Source organism: Austrofundulus limnaeus, unplaced genomic scaffold (assembly GCF_001266775.1).
Source record: "Austrofundulus limnaeus strain Quisiro unplaced genomic scaffold, Austrofundulus_limnaeus-1.0 Scaffold7, whole genome shotgun sequence".
NCBI classification, from domain to species: Eukaryota; Metazoa; Chordata; class Actinopteri; order Cyprinodontiformes; family Rivulidae; genus Austrofundulus; species Austrofundulus limnaeus.
The window spans coordinates 642,489-660,383 of record NW_013952409.1 but is presented as its reverse complement, the minus strand read 5'-3'; the positions used below and the strand labels follow the sequence as shown (position 1 = coordinate 660,383).

Below are 17,895 nucleotides of genomic sequence, written 5' to 3'. Positions count from 1 at the left end.
CACTCACTCACTCACTCACTCACTCACTCACTCACTCACTCACTCACTCACTCACTCACTCACTCACTCACTCACTCACTCACTCACTCACTAAGTTAAACTTGCGTACAAGTGTACCTGTGAGCACTCCGTTCTTCTCGCCCGGCTCGCTCCAGCTGACTTTGAGCGAGGTGTCCAGGATCTCGGTGAAGCTGAGGTGACCGACAGCACCCGGGGCTAGATGAGGGGGGGGAAAAAAGGAAGACTAATGAGCACAGCCGACGGGTAAATGAGCCGTTCTGCACGCGCTCTGATCACACTTTGGATTTTATTCCCATTGCAAAATCAGCTCCATCCAACCTGACGAGAACAAACAGGTGAAGTGAAAGTTTTACAGCTTGGCGACTCCTTAAACTCCATGATGGCTGAATGCYSAACGTTCATTAGCATCTCCCTGCAGATTGCTGCGACATGAATAATAGATCTTGCCGAGAGGACGTGCCGCTGTGAGACACGCGTGAACCCTCGCCGGCTCGGCGGAGAGAGAGAGAGAGAGAGAGAGAGAGAGAGAGAGAGTGGGGAGGAGAAACTGCTTACTGTCCTCGTGAGTCCTCACTGCTTTAGGTGGGCTGCGGGGACCGTCTCCAGGTGTAGTGAAGCACAACACGGAGGTGTAGTACTCGGTGAACTTCTTCAGGCCCGTCACGTATCCCACGTGGACGCTGTCCTGGAAGTTTGGTCGAACGGTTACCATGGCAGCGTCCTCGTCTTTGCCGCGTTCCCAGGCCAGCAACTGAGAAGGAAGAAGACGACAAATAACCACAAATCCAAAAACTACTCGTGCCACTTAAAATCAGTCTTTTGCACCCAACACTCCTCTGTGGAGCCTTACTTGTCATTAGGGGCACCACCAGTGGGAGGGGAGATGGGGCAATGCCCCACCAATTTCATCCTCAAGTTCAGGCTTTTACTTTGTGCTCATTTTTAATTTTCCTTAAGGTCCTGTCACATCATAACCATATAGMTRAAACAGAMGAACAGAGTCGGTGTGTCTTATCAATACGAGGCCTCTCTGTAATTTTAAACAAAGTTGGTTACGTTTTAATGTCTGACATGAAAGGAACTGCCTCCAGGGGTGTGYCCAAGTCAMATGTACACGTTACTTTACTGCAGTGATGTTATAATTATACAGTTTCCTCTTAGATCAGCTAGGGAGAGGGTTGTTATTGTTTTGGTTCTGATAAGGCCCAAGGCCTTTCACTCCCTCAGAGCTGCTGCTGGCCAACTGTGGGCCTAAATGGAGTCAGATTTTTTTAATAAAGCTTTTTAGAAGAGATCAACTGGTTTTCTGCAAATTTATTCCTACTTCTAATTAACTGAACACGATTTTCCTACATAATTGTTAGCATTACATTTTGTGTAGGTCCAAAAGAGATTTTAAATTCTGTCTTCAGCAAAGACATCTTTTGTGTTGGACAAACTTTTTACAAGTTGTCTAAAATGTTATAATGTGACAGGGCCTTTAGCTATTTAGGATTAGTAGAAACTTATAAATTTAAAAAAACATTGTTTTTGAGAAACAGTTAAAAACATCAGTATATATCTTATTTAAAATTAAACTGATACTTAAAATTTAACCCTCTCTGAATAAAGACAACCAGTTTAAAACAAATGTCCTCTACATCTGGAGGTTAGAGGCATTAAATATATTAATTATAAATAAATTTACTAGGAACATAAAATTTGGCAGCACTCAGGAGTTGAAAGTGGGCCAGTCTGTCAGGAGCTCCCAGACTGTGACTGTAGGAGATGAGTTGGCAAAATAAAATTGTGAAAAAAAGAACGTTTCTCTTTTTGTTTTACTAAATGAGTGTTTGTGACCAGCGACCACCTGTTTTTTTTTTTCAAATAACAGACTCCATTTGTGTGCATGGGAGGCAGAGCTGGTTCTAGGATGTGTACTTTGCCCATGTTGTACCCACCTCACCAGCCCCTTCAACACTGTCAATTTAATTGATTGAAGTAGACGTATGAAATGAAGACACTCTGAATTGAAATAATTCTTAGTTTTTAGACCCCTAACATTTGAGGCTCTGATGTTTCCTGTCACAGGAGAGCTCCTTTCAAAATAAAGCTCTACCTCTCTGGATTGTAAGCTAATTCAAGAGGGGTTGGAGATGTCAGTAACAGCTTTTTTTAAAACTTAAAAAAAAAAAAACAGTTTTCAGAAATCGGGCCAAGCAATTTTCAATCAATAATGCCAATTTGTTTATTTTTGGCTCAGAAGTAAATTTGAAAACTATTTATACAGACTGCAATATATCAAGTTTAAAAAGAAAGGAAGATGCAGCACAGAATTAATGCTTGAAAAACAACGTTTACTTCTCCACAGCCTGACTGCAGCCTGGCTGGTGAGCTCGGGGCTACCGGTGTTCTGCTAAGTTGGACTGAACCAACTCAAATCTTAGGAGGAGGGGTGTACAACAGATGGTGTAGAATAAAAAAAAACACAAAACACCACCTGGTTTTGTCTTACTGATGGGAGTGAGAACATGTTAGGTCAAAAATCAAGTTTTCASACTGAAAAAGAATGATAAAGCCTGAGAATGAGATGAGGATAAACGATTATCCATCTGATTTTTTTCCACCACAGAATAAATTTTCCTTCTTCTTTTTTTTTATCCGTCCCCGAAGTCGTTATTTGACACAGTTTCATTCAAAATCCTTACTTTCTGTTTTCCCTTTGCTCTTCTTAAGCTTTTTCTCCCTGGAGAAAAACCTGARGTTTAAAATTCAGAATCTGGCYGCACGGCGGCTCAGTGGTTAGCACCGACGCCTCACAGCAAGAAGGTCCTGGGTTRGATCCCCGGTTCAGACCTGGGGTCTTTCTGTGCGCAGTTTGCATGTTCTCCTCGTGCTTGCGTGGGTTTTCTCCAGGTACTCCGGTTTTCCCCACCCCGCAAAACGTACAATAGGTTTCCTTCAGGCCCAGGCCGCCCTTGAAAAAGAGATCTGAGATCTCAATGGGACTTGCCTGGTAAAATAACGGTAAATAAATAATCTCTTTTTTTAAATCATTGACCCACCCATCCAGCTGCGTAATGTTTGTGGTGAAAGTCTTTATAAAAAGAAGGTYCAAACACCCAGTGAAATCATTAAATCAGCAGGATAATAGATAATAGAACTCCACACTATATGTGGCTTTTTAAAAATTCTCCATGGGCTTTATCCAGTTGAAGGTCTTTCTATGAATGGACAACATTCAAGAGAGAGTGGCTAAAAAAATTGTCATTCATCAGTAAATTACACAGAGCTGCACAAAAGAGAGAAATAATAGAAAACGTGAAGAGTTTCATTTAATAAATGATAAACAAAAATCCACCGCTCTCATTGGTACRGATCACTGTTTGGCTTCCCGTCCTTTTCTCTCCCGATGGAACAAGCTTTGCTCTGACTGCTCAGTCAGTTGGGGTGATGCCGTGGGAGTGACTGACCTTGTAGCCCTGGTTGATGCCGTTGATAAACTGAGGGTTCGGGGCGGTCCAGGTAAAACGAATAGCTGTGGAGTTGACCGCCTCGGCCTGCACGTTGCCTGGAGCGATGGTGGGAACTGGGATGGATGATGAGAACAGGGGAATAAAGAGGTGATACAGGAGGATGGGGGGGAGAGAGAAGAGAAAATAGAAAGAAGTGAGGAGATTAAAGAAAACAAGTGTGTGAGTGTGACTTCCAGCTGATGGCTAGAAGTCTGCCTGCATGTGTTTTGTTGCCAGTATCGATCCGCTGCACAGGTCAGGACAGGTCTGGCCATCACTCTCCATCTGACACTTCCACCTAATGCCGGAGCTCTTACTGGGGTTGCTCCCGACTCTGTCAGCTACGTATGGATTTTCAGCTGGTGTCACGCGTTTATGTGGTCCTCATAAATACGATATTCGGTAGTTTCTGATGAATGAGTTTAGARCAGAACACATCAGATTAAAGGCCTAGCGGTCCTTGAAAGAATACACAGAGCATCACCTGCTGCCTTCTGATGCCAGAGATTTAAAGGGATCCCTGATTAGTTGTAACATTAGACTTTATTTGATAAACATATATTTTAACTGTAAAATAAAGACTGTAAAAATACTGTAGGGTGTTTAGTTTTGTAAATTTTAAAAAATATATATTTTAACACGGATGGAGCCACTTTTTTTACACACAAAGCATTCTGGGTAAATGATGACGTGGATAGGTCCTCAGTGTGAGCGAGCTAGATCCACCCTGAAGGTTAATCTTGGACAATATCTGACAATAGACTTTTTTTTAATGAAACCAGAGAGCGTTGACAGAGAGGAGAAGGTAGAAATGARTCAGCCTGMAACTGAAAATATGGATGGAGGACAACAGAGCTGCTTCATGGAAGAAGAACCTCAGCTTATCCTGTTAGCTTTAGCTAGCGCGACAAACAAGCTAAACTGAGGTCCTCCATCCATATTTTCAGTTGCAGGCTGTTATTTTTGTGTTCCCATCTCTGTCATGTGGATAGAGGACCTCTGTGATGAGAGGAGAATGTGTAGCGCTGAGCTAATACATATATTTGGTGATAGCGTCGGGGCTAACGCTAAAGCTAACAGGCTAAGCTGAGGTTCTTCTTCCATGAAGCAGCTCTGTTGTCCTCCATCCATATTTTCAGTTACAGGCTGAGTCATTTCTACCTTCTCCTCTCTGTCAACGCTCTCTGGTTTCATTTAAAAGAGCCAAWCGTCAGATATTGTCCAAGATTAACCTTCAGGGTGGATATAGCTCGCTAGCAGCCTCGCACCGAGGACCTATCCACGTCATCATTTACCCAGAATGCTTTGCGTGTAAATAAAATGGCCCCATCCGTGTAATATATTTTTAAACTTTTAGTTTAAAAAATAGAAACTAAACATCCTACAGTATTTTTAKAGTCTTTATTTTACAGTTAAAATATATTTTTATCAAATAAAGTCTAATGTTACAACTAATCGTGGATCCCTTTAAACTGAGATCAGATAATAAGTTACAGCATTCAAGCGTTTTTGGCTCAGAGTCGGTGCTGTGAATAACCTTTTTACTGTCACACCTCATTGTAGCTCAGTATCTAGAAACCTTAGTGTCTTATTTATTCACGTATAATATGAGCCTCATTTTTTTAATCTTAAAAAGCATTAAAATATAGTCCTCATATAGAATGCTACCACTAATTTCAGCCAGACCTCAGCATTTTTCAGCCTCTGTGGTGCGACGTCAGATGGGAAAGCATTACTTGGGAACGCACACTTGTGGGCGTGTTTGTTGCTGTCGAGGACGAGCACTGGAAAAACAATCCTCTCCCAGAGCAGAAGCAAGTTTGTTAAATTAGCAAGATGGACTTCTCTGAACACAAACATGTAGGCCTGTCCAGTAACAAGTTTTGCTGGACAATAAATTGCCTCAGAAAATATTGCGATAACCAATAATATTGTTGGGAGACCATTTAAAACTGACATGGTACCATTCCCTCGCTTATGAATCTTACAGAAATTTGTGAAATTTAAGTACGTTAAACAAATAGAGTTATGAACTGACCCGGATCAAAGATTGGAAAAACAACACATAATAACAGCTGCACATCACTACCCACCTCTATCGAAGCCCGCACAAAATATTCTTTGTGTATTTCCACTGGCTTCATAAGCTTATTGCGATCACTCGCACGCTGCTTACAAAGTTTACGAACGTTTGTGAGAAATTTACATAAAGTACAAATAAACAACATCAGCGAACCCAAGGTTCAAAGAGTAGAAAAGAGGGAGACACGAAGAAAAAACAAGCAGGCAGATGAAAATTTTTGGCCCTCATTTTAATTTATCGCGTAATTAATTGATTAATTGATTTATTGCGACAGGAACACGCAAATAACGTCCACGTCTTTTTTCCATCGCCATGGTTAACGAGAAAAAAAAAGTRTGGTGAGTAAACATCTACTGTTCATATGCTTCGCTATGTGCAACGTACTGTGGGAGGGAGGGAGAGATTGTGATGATTRATCCCCCGTAACGCAATATTTAAGGTTACACTGCAAAAAATGTCCACCTAACCAAGTTTTAAAATCTTATATCCAGTCAAAAKGTCTTTTTGATCTTGTTTCGAGYCTGATTTACTAAACAAGAACTGATTGTGTAAGAATAATAATCTTGTTTTCAGAATGTGTAAGATTATTTGTCTTGTTAGTCTGAACATTTGACACAAATTAAGTAAAAAATTTCTGCCAATGGAGTGAGACAGTTTTACTTGGTAAGATTCTTGAGATACTTGATTTGACTCAATTTTTTTCTTATTTCAAGAATCTTACCAAGTAAAATTTTCTTACTCCACGGGCAGAAATTTTTGACTTAATTTGAGTCAAATTTTCAGACTAACAAGATAAATAATCTTACACATTCTGAAAACAAGATTATTACTCTTACACAATCAGTTCTTGTTTAGTAAATCAGTCTCAAAACAAGATCAAAAAGACTTTTTGGCTGGATATAACATTTTAAAACTTGGTAAGATGGACAGATTTTGCAGTGTACATACAAGACCAAAAAAAAAAAAAAAAGAAACTTATTCTGGTTGTACCTTAGGACAAAAGTCAAGCAAGATTTACCCCCGTGTATTATACACCCCCCCTCCCCCCATTTTATAAATGATTTTTGGGGTTAAATTTCTCACATTGTACATGTATAAATATGATAAGCTTAGGCGTATTTGACAGGAACATTTTAAATGGAGTTAACTCAAAAAGTTGTACATTAATACACATATATAAAAAAAAAATAAAAAATAAAAAACCTAAAGTATTATTGCCAGTTGTGTTTGATGATGGGTGATAAGAGCAACAAAGTTAAAACTATGACCTTTTTGTTTATCTTTAAAACCATTTCTGCACTTGTCGCAAACATTTCCTTAATCTTGCTCATCCTGCATTTTTTTATCCAGCTTTAAGGAGAAGCTTTTATGAAGTCTCAGTCAACGCAGCATCTAAGGTTTGCCTAAAAGAGCCGAGGACTCACCCCCCTGAAGAGTCCACTCAGTGACTTTGTGGCTGAAAGCGCCCAGTCCMGCCCCGTTGTAGGCGGCCACTTCGATCTCATAGTTCGTCCAGATGATGAGGTCCTCCAGCAGCAGCGTGGTCACGTCGGGGCTGGAGATGTTCTTCATCTGGTAGTCCACAGGCAGCCCTGTGAGACGGTAACTGAAACACACACTCATGACTTTAAAAAGCTGCAAAACAAAGAGAGAAATTTTCACAGTTCCTTTTCTTTTTTTTGTCTCGTTTTTTTTATTTTTATTAATCCACCAACAAAGACAGAACAGTTGTCTGCTGCAGTACATCAACATCCCTGCTAGGGGGCGACAAAGCACCAGCAAATAACCAGGCTGTTGAAATGCAAACAAAATCACTGACTTGTCTGGAAAAACACCTGTGGTTTCATGTGGATGTAATGAAGAAAAAAACCAAGCTAATTATATGTTTGGAGGATTTACAGTCAGTTTGGCTTATTGCTGACTTTGCATATTAGAGTTACCAAAGTTTGTTGAAGTCAACCCAGAAACAAAACTCATGGTTTTTCTCTGTCAAAAAACATTTATAAAACGGTCAAGTCAACTGATAGTGAGTGAAACATGATCTCACATAAATCACTTTTTCAAAACAAATGAGTTTATAATGTAAGACGCAGACGACAGACAGTGTCCTATTTAACATCGTTGTATTCACCTGGTCAGAAAAGTTTCAGCAAAATGGATTTCCAAACACACAATGTACCGGATTTAACCTGAAAATAGAAAAACGGACAGGTGCACGAACGGAGATTTTACCGGATGATGTAGCCCCTGAGGATGCCGTTCTGGTGGCTCTCCTGTGGCGGCTGCCACTGGATCATGATGGACTGGTTGGTTCTGCCGCTGGCAATGACGTTCTGAGGAGGGGCACTGGGGGGCTCCTCTGGGAGGGACACGCTGCGGAACACACACAAACGCAGWGGTAGAAGAAAATCATGGAAAAATCAAGATCTGGCTCATTTCAAAGTTCATTGTCCACTTTCATATTGCCCTCCACCAAATAGACACCAAATGGCATTTAACAGCTAAAAAAGTGCATTTTGCATCACGTGTCCCCTGTAAGGAATGTTGGACTTTTGATTTCAACAAGTTTGTTTTGCTGCCTTTAATACAATATCTGTACAGAAATCATTCCCGTCACAAACTGTATATTTGTTCAAACATAGAGCCTGGCCTGAGGAAAAGATGGAGATAATGTACAAGTGTGAGATAATTAGGGGTGACCAAATGAAGACTATGACATGTTCTATGCTGACCCCACTGTAACAACCAGACTGAGGGCGCCTCAGGAGATTCCTCTGTGGAGGGGAGCTGGCAGCAAGAAGTGCTGTGACAGACTGGTGGAGCAAGGCAGGGAGGAGGCGAGGAATAGATGGRAGGAAGCAGTGCTTGACGCCGTGCAAGGCCACAGAAGAGCCGGAGCTGATCTCCCCTCAGACTTAAATCCCCCCTGCAACTTTCTGACTGTTAAACAGAGCCTYTGTGTAGGAAAGTGAGGTTTTCTGTGTGGTTTTTCATCCATTTACACATACAGTTTATCCCCTTTACTCTGGACTGAAAAGATCAGCCTGGCTTGTTCTTCAAAAACAAACCTAAAGTGCACTTTGTGCTGTTTAAATTGCATTTCAATCCAAAATGATTGTTTTGAACCTACAGAGATGAACATTTTGTTCTTACTTTTTTGAAAAAAAAAAAAAAAAAACAGACAATTCTCATCGAAGAGTATCTCAGCAATATTCATGAATGTGTAGCTTCACAAGCAGCAGCTCAGGTTAGAAAGAAGGCAGAGGAATGACAGAGACATTTGTTTGAAATAAAGAAAAATGGAACAGTTAATTGTCTGTGGTGGGCACCAGCCCACTAAAGTGCAAATCCACTAACTGCGGACCTAAATATTTCATTTGCGCTTTAGCGGTCTTACTAATTTTTACACTTCATAAGCAGATTTGTGTTTTCTAAAATTAAAATGCAGTACCACTAATAACTAACTTTCTACTGGTAATCATTATCTTGAACAGTGGAAGGTATGGTTGTCAATGAAACACAACAAATGTGATCTGTCCAACAGCACCCCTCCCAGATAAACATACTTATTGGAAAGGTATACATCCTTGCTGACTGTTGCTTTCGGTCACGGTTCTCATTTCCCACAATCCTTTGTGTCTGCTTACGTAGCAGGAAGGTAATGTTTAGAACTCCCTGTCCCAGCTAAAACAGTTAACGTTTGTAATACATACTAAAATTTTGTATTGATTTATTTTACTTTACAATCTGAGCTCCTTTTTAAAAAAAAGTTTAAACGCTGGAGCTCAATACTTGACGTAACTGGTCGAAGAAACGGGGTTAGAGACGCAGAAATGATTTAAAGATGTTATGCTGATGAAGACTGACATCTAGTGGTCAACTGGAGCAACTACATGGAAAACTTTAAAATCCAAGCTCTTATTTTGAAGGGAAGATAGTTCCCTGTACTCCGTGCTTTCGTTTCCCATCACAAATCAAATCTGTCATGTACCCAGAATGCATCGCTTCATTTTTCCAATAAACAGTTTCAAAATTACTTTATTGTTGCTTCTTTAATGAAAAATCTACAACAAACAAAAGAAAAAGACAAAGAAGCAGCCGAACTAGCAATCCTCAACAACTTTTTAATTTTTACACCAGGAGCTAAAGGTCTGTTTCAGGAACTCACATCTCCAGTAATCAACGGTTGTAGGATTAAGCTGTTAAAGGGTTCATACACCGCTAGCTGGCAGTGTTGTGCATATATTGTACATGAATTATTGCCAGCTAGTAAGTGTCAAATTGAATGTGCGCTTTAAAATTAGCTTCTGCTGGATTTCCATGGTATAATCGCATTTGAGGTTGCGGACCTAAATATTTATATAAGCGCTTTAGAAATTGCAGAGCTAATTTTTGGATTAGCGCTGCCCACCACTGTTAATTGTTAAAATGTCACATGTCTGCAGTTTCTGCAAAAATAAAATCCCAAAAGCTCACCATAGTGACCAAGCTGAACTACTGTGCAAAACAACTAAAATGTTCTGCCCATGATTCTTTGTTTCATGCCTCTGGCAACAACCTTGGCTAGCGGCATTATATTTTCTGGRTGTCCAAATGTCAATTCATTTCAAACTCATGAAACGTCTGTGTAATAACTTCAGGAAACCTTTGCTTGAATTCAAGAAAGATGGTTAAAAACTCAGATGAATCACATAACTCCCTTTTTTTACACTATTTGAGACAAATTTCCAAATGTTTCTGATAAAATGATGACAGAATAATGAAGTGAGGTGATGGATGTAAAATACAAAAAGCATGATTCAACAATCATAATGGAAAGGAGACGTTAAAGGAAAAATTTGACCGTGCGGTCAAATATTGCACCGGTGACACACTTTACTGCTGTAGCAGATTTTATAATGCAGTGTGTAAGACGTGAAACAAACATACTTTAGCATCTTTCAGCACATTTAAAACATTTTCCAGTTTTACGAGTTCAGCTAGGGATGACCAGGATCCACCAGTGGTGGGCACAGCTAACCAAAAAGTTAGGTTCACTAACCTCTAATCTGCTAAACAAGAATCCTAGCTCTGCTAATGCTAAAAAGATAAAACATTAATTGAAGCTAAAGCTAGCTATTTAAAAAGGCTGTCATTTTAGCCTGGGTCACATTTTCATCTCCTTCCAGTTGAAGACAAATGGGTCTGACATAAACCTGTTAGTTTTCTATTGGTTTAATTTGAAGGTGGGTGGGATCATTTGTGGCAAATCAGCCAATCCAAACCAGAGTTATGTTTAATTTGTGATGCTTCCAGTTTGTCCCTTTCCATATAAAAGCATTGCTTTGATCAGGTTTGTACCTTTAGAAATACCGTTTGAAGTTAGTAAAATAGCAAATACTTTATCATATTTTATAAGTAGTCAGTTTTTGGATTTACTTTTGTGGACTTAAAATTAGCAGAGGCAGATAGATCTGCTAATGGTCTCCAAACTTTGCTAAAAAGTTTGTCCACTAAATGAGAACCTAGTTCTGCTATCAGGAGCTTAGCAGAACTGTGCCTACCACTGGAATCGGCTGATTTTCAGTTTAATCAGATTGTTTTTCTGCTCTACAAACACACTGTAGCTAGCAGCTAAATTTATGCTAACGATGACAAATTTTCAGTGTGAATGTTTTTACAGAGAGGTAATTAAAAAACGTTTATAATTTCTGTCATCTGCCTAAAAATTAAAACCACTACTTCAAACTGGAATAACATAACTCTGCAGCTGGATTGATTTGACACGCACAAGGTAGTGATTTTAATTTGGCGTTTTCTAAGATTTCTCACCATGACAGACAAAATGGGGCACCAACAAGATGCATTTTAAACAGCAAACCCCCAGCCGTTCCACCAACACTTCCCAAAAAACGTCGCACTCTCTCATCTGCATAAACAATAATAAAAGATCATGTTGACGTGGTGCAAATAAAAAGGTTTGCCCTTTACTCACCGGTCGGTCTCCTTACTGAACTGCCCCTTCCCGACATCATTAACGGCACAGAGGCGGAACTGATAGGAGCGAGCCGGGATGAGGCCGTTGACCGTCACTGCTGCGGAGTCCGGTTCGATATTTGCCAGGAGGATGGCCCAGGGAGCATCTGGAACAAAGCAAAATCAAAAGGTTCAAGCTCCACATGAACACAAGCACAGAAAAACATTGTTCATTGCCAAGAGGTGCAACYTTTCCAGAAATTTAAATACAAACAGAATTTAAGGCTTCTTTTGTATGCTGAGAAAGGATAGCGTTAGAGCTGTTTCGTTACTAATACACCAATTTAAGCTTAGTATCTGTAAAACTGACTGTAGTTAAGATATTCCTGTTTTATGCTAAAATAGCATAGCTGCGGCAGCCATCTTGAACTGGGTTAATTCTAAAGGTTAACAGCAGTAAAAGTACATCCATTATTTACTTTTTGGGAGTTTTATTCATCTGTCCACTGGTTAATGAAATATTTAAATGCTAAGACTGCCATCCATCTAGGGGGTGCCACAAATGGGGATGAAAAACAATATTTTAAACATTCAGTGGATTTAGTCTGTAGAATAATCACTGGTTCCTCAGGTTTATTATTACATGAGGTGTTATATGGTGCAGAAGATATTTCACAATAAACATATCGTATGATGCAGTAAAGACGAACTACTGGTCAACAGAAAATAAAGATAGAAGTTTCAGTTCTGATCTCAGATAAAGTTCAGGTTAAAGTCTGGTTTTCCGTGTTCTACCTTCACAAAATACCAATTTTATGTTTTATTAACCCCAAATCCTCTTCAAACAGCTTGAAAATGCATTTTGAGTAGATATTTTACAACATTTTCCAGGAAAGTATACTCCTGGATCCCCCCTAGAACTGCTTCAGTCCACAGCTGTTTGTTAACATGAGCAGGTGTTCCCCGTTGRTGTCAGCAGATGTTGGCAGGTACGAGGTAGATTTCTGGTATTCTGTTTCAAATGAARTTTATTGTTAACTCTTTTAACTGGACAACATGGTTCCTAAAAATAAAAAATGAGAGCAAAATTTTGAAAAATGCACCAGGATTGCCACATTGGCTAGGGCTGGCCCTGACGAACACCCAGGTAGTCACAGATACTGTATGAGCAAAGACATTTTCACCCGTTCACCTTTGGTTGGATAAAAGAAGATAATCAACACACTATAAATAAATAAATAAATAAAGTTGGACCCAGAGAAACTTTAGTGTTTTAAACACGACTGAAAGCAATGATAGGCATTCTTAATTAGGCTCATTGATCATGTTTCTGAATTCTATTTGATCGACTCATAAGTTCTCTGCATTTAAGCTGTTTGGAGAAAAACATCACAGGAGCCTCACTGCATGGTGGGAGAAAAGAGGCTTAAACAAGAAATACTTTACATGTTTTTAACTTAGCAGAGTCGATCCCTTGAGTTCTCTTTTCACTAAAAACAAGTCCTAATAAATAACTAATAGTCCTTAAATTGATAGTCTAGTCACTTTTTGAAGTGATGTTCTGTTTAATAGTTATTATTTTGCACTTAGTCATGGAGCAAGAGACAAAAAAAGTCCATGCTATGGCTATCCAAACAAGGGTCACTTTTTCTGTTTTTATTCACCTTCCAGGTTTAAAAGAAACATRTCTCCAAAAGTTTATTCAACTTATTAATCAACGTTTAAGTATTTTAGAATGGAACACAGCCTTTGCTGTTGGCGACAGCTCTTGTTAGGACGTCATCACCCTAAAACAATAGCGACTGTTAACATTCCAACGCAGTTAAAACTTCCTTAGAAGACATCAAACTTGCAGTTGCAGCCGGTGTCCGAGCTGCCCATTAAACTGCCTGACCACAAGAACCATCCATGCTGTTTTCAATAAAAACATTTCAAAATTAGTATTTAAATACCATCTTTAGGAGCGTTAGAAAAGGTAGCAGAAGTGTGAGTTAGTGTTATTTAACCAGGATGATGTCATCAAACTGCAACAAACATCAACGCTAGCCGCTGCTAAAATAAGATGTTGGGCTATGTCTCAATTCAGGGTTTGCAGCCAACCTAGACTGAGGCTCCAGCCTACATGGCGCGGGTAGGTTGCATAAACTGGTGTGAAATGAAATGGTCCAGCCTTTGGATGTATGTTTGCGTGACTACATCCTACCATGCTAACATGGTGTTTTATGCCTTCAAACTTAAAATGTGTTGGCTTTAGCTCCAGTATCAGTACTTGTAATCACATTTACTTAAAGGGGCAATATTATGAGTTTCTCAGGCATATATTTAAATACTATARCATAYTATAGTATCTATGTCACCTTTAGCTGTTATTAAAAGGCTGCTTTTATGGTTCAATAGAAAATAAACATGTCTTCTCATCACTTCCTCTTCTAAAAGCCTTGAAATTGGCCTCTGTCTCTTTAAGAACCACCTTCTCCTTCTGCCCCGCCCCTTTTCAGTGCAGCTGAAAATACATTTCCTCAAAGGTATTTTGAATCTGAAAAGGGCTTCACTGAGTGAGAAGTAGTGTTAAGAGCTCAGCAGACAGTTTCAGTTTCACTTTCAGTTTCACCAGTTGRTTGTTTTGTTGCTGCTGAGAGCCTGCAGGAGTCATGGGCGGGGTGTGTGGGGTGGGGGGTGGGGAGGTGTGCTCTGTAATGAGGAAGCTCAGCTTGGAGACATAGCCCAGAGGCGGAGATGGTCCCAAAAGGTGGTTCTAGTCCAAACCGGTCATTTTTGCTCCCCTGCCTGCTGCCTCAGGACACCACAGGATTTCTCAAACATGCATGAATGAGTCAAAGCAAGGCTTTGGTCACGTTTTTGATGAGAGTTTAACATTATAACATGATATAAAACTCAAAAAAGTTGATTTTACATGAAAACAAATTCTTCAGTCCATGATGAATTTCCGAACTGTACTGACTTGGTAAAAAAAAAATTCCGCCTTTGGCGAGGGGGAAGTGACATAAGCAGCCAACAAAAGCATTAGCAGCGGCTAGCATTGATGTTCGTCGCAGGCTGATGACATCATCCTGGTTAGCTAACATTAACTGTTGCTAATGATGTGATCCAACTCAAAATGGCCCATGGACCACCAGTTGATAATCACAATTGTAGCACGTTTTGAGGCTCGGGACTCATTTTCTTAGTGCGCCAAGGAACAAAAACGACTTTTGATTGTAAAGGTTGCAGACCCCTGGTCTAGACTGGCATGGAAAGTACACATCTTTCAGGGGTCAAGAGAAACTGAAATAGACTTACTGTTTTCAGAAACCTCCAGGATGTAGCGTATGAGAGGGCTGTTGCCATCAAAAGGCTTCGCCCAGGCCAAGTCGATGGCTCTTTTTTCCGACTTGCTCAACACGGCCGTGGGGTTGTCCGGGGCGTGGGGGAGCTGCCTGCAGGGGAGACACAGGACAACTCCGATAAATCAAACCGAGTCTCGATAACAGCAAACGGGCTTTCTGTAAGGGGGTGAGTGGGTGGGTCAGAGTAATACTGAGCGGTTTGCGCCGACGCTGAACATCTCTCGTAAAAAAGGCCTGAAGAAATAATAAAAAGAAAAGTTGAACAGAGATGTCAGTTAGACAGGTGATGAAATGTGACTTGACAAGAGAGCAAAGATGGTTCCTTGTCAAGACGGACACGCGGGCAAACAAAGCGAGATGGATATTACCACAGGGGGGAGAAAAAAAATGGATTGAAAGGCATTAGGAGAGAGATAGGAGGAAAACGCTCAGACAGAGACGTGAATAAATGAGGCCAAAGCTGAGGATCATTAATACGCGCAGCCATAAATTCAGATAAGCGCAGACAGATTGATATATAAACCTTAAAGCAATGAACGGATAGTAAGTCAGACAAAGAGGCAGACAGCCAACAAGAAGGCCGATAGCAGGACGAAGATAGAAGCGCATAGAGTTAGATGTCGCATTCATATTCAATTTAACCTTACTGACTCACCGGGGGCCAAAAAAAGCATGTCAAATGATAAGATTTCATGGCAAAAACAATACAGAAGTGTATGTGTGAGGAAGGGTGTGTGTGTGTGTGTGTGTGTGTGTGTGTGTGTGTGAGAGAGAGAGAGAGAGAGAGAGAGAGAGAGAGAGTGTGTGTAAAAAACGAAAATGTGTGCCTTTGCATTAGAGAGAAAGCAAAGACGAAAAGAGAAAGGGAGCAGAGGAAAGACGGAGGGGGTTACCTGACTCGCAGGTGAGCGCTGCGGGAGTCGTTGCCTCCGACCGAGGTGACCCTGCACGTGTACGTGCCGATGTCGCCGGACCAGGTCTGCGAGATGTGCAGGGTGCCTTCTGCCTCCAGGCGCATGCGGGGAATGGACTGCACGTTGATCACTGAGCCATCCTTTTCCCAGACGTGCCTGGAGAGAAAAAAAAAGATGTTTGTGTCAAAGAACGTTATTCTAAACTGAACTCTAAGGTGAGCACAGAGCCCGTCCGGTGACAGAAACTGACTGTTGATTGTTACTTGCAGTTAGACATAAAGTAATTGTTAGAATTTTATGTTACAGCTATAAGACACTGGTGACCACTGGAGCAGTCTGTGTTCAAACGCTTTCTTTTCTTTTTTTTGAAACTTAAAGGCACAGTGTGTAGGATTTTGTCAATTCTTTTAGCCAAAATTGAGATAATCCCTAATGACAATAAAAAACATGTCTAATCTTTGCAGACGAAGACCTTGTTTTATTATTTTTACCTTATAAAAAGCTGTTTATATCTTTATGGTCGCGGGTCGCCACTACAGGCAGCCGCCATCTTGTCTACGAAGGCTCATGAAGGACAAACTGCGGTGGTGGCGTCAAAAACGGTTACTATAAATGTTATATTTGTTGTCTGTCATTGTAGCTGGGATAATTTTACTTATTAAAGCTCATAATCTTACCACTTGAAACAGCACTAGCCCTGAAGCTGCTGGTAGACATCGCGGTTGGAYTTATCAAAGGTTTTTGACACCTGAGAGACACCGTAGCAACTCCTTTGCGTTTGGAAGCGTGGGGTGGGGGTGGGGGGAGGACCAGGGAGGAGGATTCAACCACTCAACCACTAGATGTCGCTGAAAACAACAAATCCTACACACCGTGCCTTTGCTACTGAAAGAGTTGGAGCTATGATACATTCAGGAACACAGAAAAAAATCTGTTTCTCGACACACCTATGGTGTTCATTGTCAAAAATACTATGACAAATAAACAGTTTAGAATAAACACACAAAAATGCATACATAACAACAATAATAATAACAATAWGTGGTACGTTTGAAAAGTTAAAACAAAAAAATCAGCTTATTCATGCATAATCTGGCCAACAATGTCTGMATCTTTCACAAAGTGACACGACTGTTCAACATTACCAACATTGTGGCCACAACATAGTAATGTGTGGCCACAATTTTTTTTTAATTCAGTGCCACCGAACGGGCTCTGTAGGTGATATTAATGTGATTTTTCATTGTTTTATTAAGGTTAGTCAGAAACAGAACTCAGTTTAAAAAAATAAAAATAAAAGCAACTCTCTATGAAAAGATAGATTCCTTTGTTATTATTGAAATTGTAATTACATTAAACAACAGATTTGTGTCTACATGGGACCACAGGTTTGATTAGRTAGAAAATATTGCAGTTTCTTCCAACCATTGTTTAATGGTTAGACAGTAATTAGTTAAAAATAAAAATTGAACAAAGGCACAAAAATGGGATTTATTCCTTGGAATAAACTGAAGTTCAGACCTTTAGAACTGAGACACCTTGAGATTTTATTGGCAGCGATTTAATATATTTCTGTGCTGTAGTTTCTGTTTGAGTGTTTGTCATAAAAAATACAACATAGCATGGCACAAATAAACTAAAGAAATCATATTATTGCTGTGACTAAAATAGGTGCAGCAGTCGTCGTGCTTTGCTTCTCCTGCAGCAGAGTTTGAGAACGTCTCACTTCGCTGTTATTTAGCCTCTAATGCATCGTTTTGATTAGTCAGGAGTGAAAAATGTCCAGCTTTTGCTAGAAGTTGTCAAATCTGTGCAGTTGGGAGGCTGCTCGGTTTGGCTTTTTTGGCTGTTAATAAGATTTAAGGGTGAACCTCAGGTGGAAGTTTCAAATAGCTTATAGCTTTACTGGGTTAAACTACGGTTAGTGCAAATATACAAATATTTTCAAATTTCAAATATTAATTTTTTCCACGTATGAATGCGTTGCAAATTAGCAGTTAACTTTATGACAGTAAAGCCGTGAGCAAACAGGATTCTGTTGTTTCTATTTAAAACACTAAAAAAAAGGATGAACAAATTAT

At 40.0% G+C, this 17,895-nt stretch overlaps 1 protein-coding gene across 1 annotated transcript in view; it reads right to left on the bottom strand.

Annotated features, from left to right (window-relative positions):
- Positions 1–17,895, bottom strand: part of LOC106535223 (protein sidekick-2-like) — a gene marked incomplete at its 5' end in the record, with an annotated part of 434,350 nt that overhangs the window by 58,953 nt on the left and 357,502 nt on the right. The window contains 8 exon segments of the mRNA XM_014032179.1: positions 118–216; positions 577–772; positions 3,474–3,589; positions 7,023–7,204; positions 7,831–7,971; positions 11,573–11,720; positions 14,854–14,990; positions 15,794–15,970. Of these exon segments, the coding sequence (XP_013887633.1) occupies positions 118–216; positions 577–772; positions 3,474–3,589; positions 7,023–7,204; positions 7,831–7,971; positions 11,573–11,720; positions 14,854–14,990; positions 15,794–15,970 (1,196 nt within the window).